Source organism: Lampetra planeri, chromosome 55 (assembly GCF_965212315.1).
Source record: "Lampetra planeri chromosome 55, kcLamPlan1.2.h2, whole genome shotgun sequence".
Lineage (NCBI taxonomy): Eukaryota > Metazoa > Chordata > Hyperoartia > Petromyzontiformes > Petromyzontidae > Lampetra > Lampetra planeri.
The window spans coordinates 5,076,210-5,084,760 of NC_136161.1; the positions used below are offsets into that span (position 1 = coordinate 5,076,210).

Genomic DNA, 8,551 nt, shown 5'->3' on the forward strand with positions numbered 1-8,551 from the left:
GTCCAAGTCACATGACTCGAGTCCACATCTCATAGGTGGGACAAAGTCATTGTTATGCAAGTCCAAGTCGAGTCGCAAGTCATCAAATTCATGACTCGAGTCTGACTCGAGTCCAAGTCACATGACTCGAGTCCACACCTCTGGAGTATAGTAGTGTATAGTAGTATCGTGAATAGTGTAGTGTATAGTGTAGTGTATAGTGTATAGTAGTATAGTGAAAAGTGTAGTGTATAGTAGTGTATAGTAGTATAGTGTAGAGTAGTGTATAGTGTAGAGTAGTGTATAGTAGTGTATAGTGTAGTGTATAGTAGTGTAGTGTATAGTAGTGTAGTGTATAGTGGTGTATAGTAGTGTAGTCTATAGTAGTGTATAGCAATGGAGAACTATAGAGTCTGTCGCCACGGAAAGGGGAGGGGGTGTGGACCGCCATTGCTCAACGCGTTGCTGCCGTCGCGACCGTGTCCAGAACAAGCGGACGAAGCAACGAACGGACAAATCATGGGTGGGGGCGGGGCCTGATTGGCTCAGAGCATGCGTTGCTCTCATTGGCTGAGCGGTTGAAGGGGGGCGGGTACCATTTCCTCGGCCATCGCTGATGCTGCATGTTGTTCTCACCCGTAATAAATAACTTGCATAGTCGTCAAACCATGTCTATTAGTTTGTGTTTCTCCCCTTGTGATGGGACTTTGCAGGATGAACGTTGAGATCTATAAGGGGCACGGGGCGACGAAAAAGGTCTGAATTTCTCTGTAATAAGGTAGGGCACTGATAAGCGGTTGACAGGTATGTAGTGGTGAGTGTAGTGTTGAGTGTACTCGTGGTAATGGTCTATTAGTTTGTATTTCTCCCTTGTGATGGGACTTTGTAGGCTGAAGGTTGGGATTTATAATGGGCACGGACCAATAAGGTCGACGAAACCACTGTTTCCAATTTGGGGGCTGGCTCATCATTCTTCCAGTTGACCAACATTATCTTTCTGGCTATGACGTTAATAATGTTAACGGTCCGGAGCTGAGAAATTCAACTTTTATGTATTTTTTTGTAACGAATAAACTACCTTTTATCTTTGCAGGTAAGGCCCACTGAGCTATGTAGCTTTTTTTGGGAAGCGACATGGCGATCAACAAATAACAGCTCAACAAAGTGTGCTTGTCACGTGGAAATTTATAGCAGTCAAATACTTTTTAAACGCGTGACGTTGATTATAATTTGTGGAGGGGAAAACCGGGCGACCTGGGGAAAAATCCACGGGACCACAAGGAGAGAGAACATGCACATTCCAAATATACAGCAGGCGGTAAGGGTCGGGATCGAACCCACGTTCTCCTGTATACCAGGCGAGATAGTCAACATCTCCGAGCCACCGCGAACACCCACTTAACCCCACCAATACCACTCTCTGCCAAGTGCGATGCAAGGGATTCCCACTCCACTAAGCACACAAGCTCTCACAAATCCTCATCAGCATCATCAGCATCCATTGTCTATCCACAGCAGGGGGTAAATATATTCTAAAACACGTCACCATCTCTGCACGGTACAGCGATGCAAAACTCCATTTCAGTTTCTGCACGCAAGCTTTCATGTCAATGGTAAATCTCCAACCGACATCACCGCGACTACGCGCATCTGCCGCTTTCACCGATTCAACGTCAGGTGAATGAAATCTGCCGTCTCCTTCACGCTTTCTGCCGCCAAACTCCTGGTTCACGCTCCCGGGTGTGGCAGGCTCACAAGTGACACACATCACTTTTTAACCATCCCACCGTCTATTTAAGACCCAAACAGGAGGAGGATTTCTCCACAACTCCGTGGCTGTTGCCTGATGATGCTGCTCGTCGTTGTTGTTGTAACCACGTCACCAGGTTACCAGAATTCTAAACGTGATAGTGGGTTTTACTACCCAACACACAACCGGTCAGTGCTGTACTCGTAACGAATTGGCCACGTTTTGTTTACGTGACAAATCCCATTACTGATTGGCTGTGGTGGCGGGTTTAACGGCAAATGTATATTTTCGCGATCTAACCCGACCAAAAAACAACCTCTTGCGCACGAGCTCATCTTTTACACATCGACTCCTGGATTTGTCTTCTCCCCCGTCTCTCTGCCTACTACACAACTCTCCATTGCCCTCCGAAACAAATTAAAAACGCTTCCTGCTGAGCGATCGTTATTTTTATGATCTCCCACTTCGCCTCCCTCCTCCGTCAACTGTCGCTGTCTTTTCAAACACCTTAAACTCCTCTTTAAATCTCTTCATGGGCTTTTCCCCACCTTATCTTGCCGCTCTCACCTCTCTGTGTGTGCCTCCTTATCCCTGTGCTCAATCTCGTCTTCGATCTTTCTCGCTTCTTGCGCCCCTCCACCGGAATAAACTTCCCCCTGTACATTGAACAGCATTGCACCATAGACTCAACACTGAACCATAGACTCAACACTGAACCATAGACTCAACACTGCACCATAGACTCAAAACTGCCCATAGACTCACACTGCCCATAGACTCAACACTGCACCATAGACTCAACACTGCCCGAAAGTCTTAACACTGCCCGTAGACTCAACACTGCCTATAGACTCAACACTGGCTGTAGACTCGACACTGCCCATAGACTCAACACTGCCCGTAGACTCAACACTGCCTATAGACTCAACACTGCCCCTTTATATGAAGTAGTCCCCCTCCTTTACCTCCTTCCATTCCTCTCTCAAAGCATCACCACCTCTTCACGATCATCGCCCATTCCCTTCCTCTTCCATCCCCTCTCCCCCGTAGCCCCTTTCATGACGTCCACGTGCCCTCTGTTACGGTCACTAATCCGAGGCCCTTGCATTTCCCCTGCCATCGAAATCACTCAATTTTTGTTACCACTTTTAAAACTATGTTATAGAGAAAGAGAGCGCCTTGAGCCAAGCGCCTTGAGTCAAGGCGCTCGATAAACATCAAATATGATGTCATCTCGGACGTGTTATCTCTTTGGTTACCACTCCATCCTTAGTTTTGACCGCTGGGTCCGTCATCCTCTCTCGCAATGCGTGTTCTGGCCCGAAGCCCACTTTAAAAAATATATACTTAAAAAAATAATTTTGAGTCAATAAAATTCGATCGCCATTTTCTCCTCCGATCCCAATGTGTCCCCACGTCCGTGCACTTGGTGAAGAGAAAAAAAATTAACCCGTAAAAACAAAGTTTTTCACTCTAAATCCTTTATATGCGTGGCGGCTAGAGTCCTCTCGTCCTCTGGCTTGAGATGGCTGCCACCTATGGGTCAGATGATTGTCTGCCAGCATTAAGCAATTGGTAATTAAATATTTTAAAAAAATTCCCTAAACAGTGTAAAATTTTGGAAAAAAATTTTCACGAAAATTAATTGTCACGCACAACGAGTCTGTGTGGAAAATGTCAGCTCGATTGGATCACGGGAAGTGGGTTAAAAAACGACCGAAAGATTTGCACGGTCGTAAGCAAGCAAGCAAGCACGCAAGCAAGCAAGCAAGCAAGCGAACTTAATATAAAGGATTTAAAAAGGCCACAACATGTGTGAAACTCCCCCCCCCCCAAAAAAAACCCCGCTAGCACGTTACAAAAGAACCTTCGCACGCTCGTCAACATTAAAGCGTCATCAAATGTGTTCCTCTACATGAAGTGGGATTTTTTGTTAGTCTAACAGGTTATATATAGATATGTTTAAACAAAACCACCCAGTGCTTTTTTGTTTCCTGCTCTGATGTGGCAGCGGTTGACGCTCTTAATTTTAATCGGGGAACAAAAGGAATCCCGTGAACGAGTTGTCGCGATAGCCGGGTTGAGCAAACATTCCATTGTAAGCATCGACCACCTGAAGCCAGACATGGTCACCCGCCTTAAGGCTGAGCACCGACCCCCCACTAATGGCATTGGCATATGTGTTCTCTATGTTGTCACTGCAAAAGGAAACGACTCTGTTGCCATTCTTGATGAGCGCCACGCACAGAACGTGTTTATAGACGTGGGCGTGCATCACGAAGTAGTAGAGGCCCGGGTGAATGCAGGTGAACTTCCCGCTCAGGGGATCGTAGTGGCTCTGATCGTTGCTGATGATGACGTCGAACTTAATGGGCGACCCCGCGGGGGGATTGGAGGAGGAGATCTTGGCCGTGAAGGCCGACTTGGCCACCGCGGGGCTCCCGCCCTCGTCGCCCTTTGATCCGCGTGGTCCCGGAGGGCCGATGGGGCCCGCTCTGCCGCTGGGACCGAATTTACCCGGGACACCTGAAAACAAATGATTATCTACATTTATATGTAAGGCACCTTCCACTCATGTCTCAAAGCACAGGGAGACTCGTGTTCTGACGTGGAGAGGGAGAGAGTGGCAAGACCAGGGTGATCTCGGTGCGTCACATCGCTACACTTCAGAATCTACTTTAATCAGAGCGGATGCCGAGCAACTACAATTTCACGTTCAGGTGGTCAAGCCGAGACAACCGTATCAGGTGTAGTGGAGTGTATCGCTGTGACGTCTCCATTAGTTTATGGATCTATGCGCTTCTATGGGTCTCTATGAGTATATGGATCTCTATGGGTCTCTGTGAGTCTATGGATCTCTATGCGTCTCTATAAGCCTGGGTCTACAAAAGTACATGGGTCCGAGTCTCCACGGATCTCTGTGAGTCTCTGTGGGTGCCTACGAGTCTCTGCGAGTCTTTATGAGTCTTTGAGTCTCTGCGCGTCTCTATGAGTCTGGATCTCTATGGGTATCTATGAGTCAACAGTTGATGTAGACGCAGAGCAACGAATACAATTTCACATTCAGGTGGTCAAGCCTAGTCGACTGCGTTAGCGGAGGAGTGTATCATCATTATCATCATCGCTGTGATGATGTCTCCTTCGTATTTGTGGATCGGGGCATTGCGTGGTTACATGTTGTGTATGGTCTCTGTTCTGGATGACCACAGTCGCACACCACTACTGCAGAGGTTTACATTTTTCATTTGTGCATCAGGTAAGCGCACTTCACGTGACCTCAATGTGCACATAGCCGGGCCCAAGCGCCATGGTGACGTCACCGCCACTCAGTGGCGAATGGCGGTTGTTGTTGTTGTTGCAGTGTCATACGGGTGGACCACGAACTTCGTGGAAGATCAAACCCCAGGGATCTTCTGCATTGGATTTGCATTGGAGCAGTGACGGTCTGTGATCCACCCACCTCGTTCGCCAGCTTCTCCTTTGCTTCCATGAACTCCGGGCTCGCCTTTGGATCCAGTTACCCCTGAGACAACAGGGACGTGTTCAGATTATGCATCGTTAAGCGTTTTGCAAAGAAAACAATAGACGTATCCAAAGGCTCAGTCCTTTGTTATGCAGTCTATTCTTCGTCTTAAGCCTCACCTTACCATATTAATAAAAAGTGTGCCGTTCCAGGCCCTTCGCCCCTCAACCATTATATATACGGGGTGCTATTTCTTGTGATCTCTCATTTAGTTGATACAGCTGTCGTGGCTGTGACGGTTCCACCTGAAGACGAAGGATTGTGTTGCTTCCGAAACGTCGTGAATTTTTTATTTTGTTTCATTTTACTTTTATTAATTTAATTTTTTTTACCTACGTGACTTTACCGAAAAAACCTAAGAATATGAATCCTTGCAGTCACGAAAGCTTCAAATCTAGAACTAATCTCCCTCATTACTTTATCTCTCATCGTTTTATCTCTCATCACTTTCTCTGTCATGACTTTATCTGTCATCACTTTATCTCTCATCGCTTTATCTTTCATCACTTTATCTCATCAATGTATCTCATCACTTTCTCTCATCACTTTACGTCATCACTTTCTGGCAACACATTCTTTCTCATCACTTTATCTGTCATCACGTTATTTCTCATCACTTTATTGCTCATCGCTTTATCTCTCATCGCTTTATTTAATCGTCACTTTCTCTCTCTCGATGCGGTAGTCGTGTAAAGTTCTAAATGCAATTAGCAAATAGCTAAAATCGCGGATAGCCAAGTTCGTGAATAACGAGGGAATGCTGTCCATAGAAGTGCATTATTCAAAGGCACTTTACAACAACGATTATACAAATAATATACTCGTACCCCCGGGTGAGAACCAATGCCCTAGAGGAGCGGCTCTGGGGTGTGAGGGGTTCTGGGTTGGGGGCTTTGGTGGGGAGGGCCGGAGAAGGGGGTCACCTTTCTCTCCATCCCGGCCGTCCCTGCCCGGAGCGCCGTGTTGCCCTGGGATCCCCGGCACCCCGGCGACGCACGACCCCGGCGACCCGCCGGGTTCTGCCAGCGCGACGACAAGAAGCGACGCCAGCAGCGGGCACAGGCGAAGGAACATCGCCAACATCGCCCCTCCCACTCGTTCTGAACCGACACGAACAGCGGGCACAGGTGGAACAACATCGCCAACATCGCCCCTCCCACTCGTTCTGAACTGACACGAACAGTGGGCACAGGTGGAACAACATCGCCAATATTGCTCCTCCCACTCGTTCTGAACCAACACGAACAGTGGGCACAGGTGGAACAACATCGCCAACATCGCCCCTCCCACTCGTTCTGAACTGACACGAACACTGGGCACAGGTGGAACAACATCACCAACATCGCTCCTCCCACTCGTTCTGAACCAACACGAACAGTGGGCACAGGTGGAACAACATTACCAACATCGCTCCTCCCACTCGTTCTGAACTGACACGAACAGTGGGCACAGGTGGAACAACATTACCAACATCGCTCCTCCCACTCGTTCTGAACTGACACGAACACTGGGCACAGGTGGAACAACATCACCAACATCGCTCCTCCCACTCGTTCTGAACCGACACGAACAGTGGGCACAGGTGGAACAACATCACCAACATAGCTCCTCCCACTCGTTCTGAACCAACACGAACAGTGGGCACAGGTGGAACAACATCGCCAACATCGCCCCTCCCACTCGTTCTGAACTGACACGAACAGTGGACACCGGCGGAGGAACATTTCCAACATCGCTTCTACGTCTGCTGAACCGACACGAACAGTGGGCACAGGTGGAACAACATCACCAACATCGCCAACTTCAATTCTCTTCGTGCTCCTCCTTCAGCAGCAGCAATAACAAAAATAATTGACTGATTTATCCAGGAGAGCCACACCAAGTCGTAGGACTCCTTTTCGGGAGGGTGCTGCTGCTACATTTTTTTAACCCTCTGCCCGCCGTATCTCGGAACGTGCGAGCGGTTCAGCGTTCATCTATGCAGAGAGAGGCGTGGTAGTAGCATCAGCAGCGCCGTTGTTTTCACAAAGACGTCGTTCCTCACCGCAGAGAACCGTAGTGACACAACCGCCACCACTCGATGATAGCCGGCGCCAAAACTGTGCCACACGCCCCTCCCCGCGTGGCCTCGAGGGGAGCCTCGGTTCGTCGTTAGGTCAGAAGACGTACCGATAAAGACATTTTTTGACGTACGTGCGCATCTTCGGAACGGAATCAGAAGAACAACTGATGACGTACGTACGTGTACATCATCGGAATGCGGGATGGGCTCAGATGTTTTCAGCCCAATTGATGAGCGATCGTTATGCGCGAGGGAGGAGAAAACTGGAGCCGCCGGAGAAAACTCACGCGCGTGCAAGGGGGCAACACTACAACCCGCCGCACAGATGGAATGAGATGGCGATCAGTTCACTTGCTGCACTGCCTTCCCCTGGCGAGCCAGGATACGCCACCTGCTCCCCGCCCCCGCGGTAGGGTTGTTTCACAGCCGCACGCGGTTGCGCGGCGCTTCGGCAACATTTGCTTGCCGCCGCAGTGATGGATCATGGGTGGCCACCACCGCCCACTGGGTCATTCACGCACTTGCCATTGACACAGACAGAATCAGAGTCAGAATATTTATTTATAGCGGTAGGGATCCGACACAGACATTCCAACAAGGCTCCCACGCTCCCCAAGCAATTGGGTGGGAACTTCGTTAATGTCCAAGTTCATGACATAGTATATCATACCAGGTACACACACATATATGTTAAATAGTAAATACTCCCCAAAAATTCACGTTGGAAAGCATTACATAATGCATGCATGCATACGTATGATTTTTTTGGTTTGTATGGTCATAGGTGACCAGGCTAACCCAATCTCAGTATATTTGTCAATCTATTGACAAATGTAACAGAACTGTGGTCGATATGAAGATTCGGTTGACCAACAACCTCCATTCAGGTCGACATATAGTGTCCGATTTTAGCGAAAATCATAAAACTGTCCAAACATGTTATGCTTTTATTTTCTGATACTTTTGCCATGAATGCAAAATCACTATCAGTAAAAAAAAAGATATATACACCGTTCACCTTTCAAGATGAAAATGTAGAGGTTGGACAAAATCTCTGGGGGCCGACCAGGTCTTGGAAGTATATGCAGAACTTAGAACGTTTGGAATTATATACTCTCCCCCAAGCACCAAATGTCGTGTCGATGGGAACACAGCTTGTGTTGGTAGCAACACGAATGTTTGGTGGTGTGCAGGTGCTAAGCAACGAACATATACAAATCAAGGTCACACGCTCCAG

At 48.1% G+C, this 8,551-nt stretch overlaps 1 protein-coding gene across 1 annotated transcript; it reads right to left on the reverse strand.

The window, feature by feature from the left end:
• Window positions 1-1,146: 1,146 nt before the first annotated feature.
• On the reverse strand, window positions 1,147-8,444 carry LOC144735555 (complement C1q tumor necrosis factor-related protein 5-like). Its single transcript, XM_078617997.1, has 4 exons — window positions 8,333-8,444; window positions 6,176-6,352; window positions 5,190-5,252; window positions 1,147-4,255 (listed from the first exon to the last, which is right to left on the reverse strand). The coding sequence occupies exons 2-4, from the start codon at window positions 6,333-6,335 to the stop codon at window positions 3,759-3,761; spliced, it is 720 nt and encodes a 239-aa protein (XP_078474123.1). The 5' UTR covers window positions 6,336-6,352; window positions 8,333-8,444; the 3' UTR covers window positions 1,147-3,758.
• Window positions 8,445-8,551: the final 107 nt, after the last annotated feature.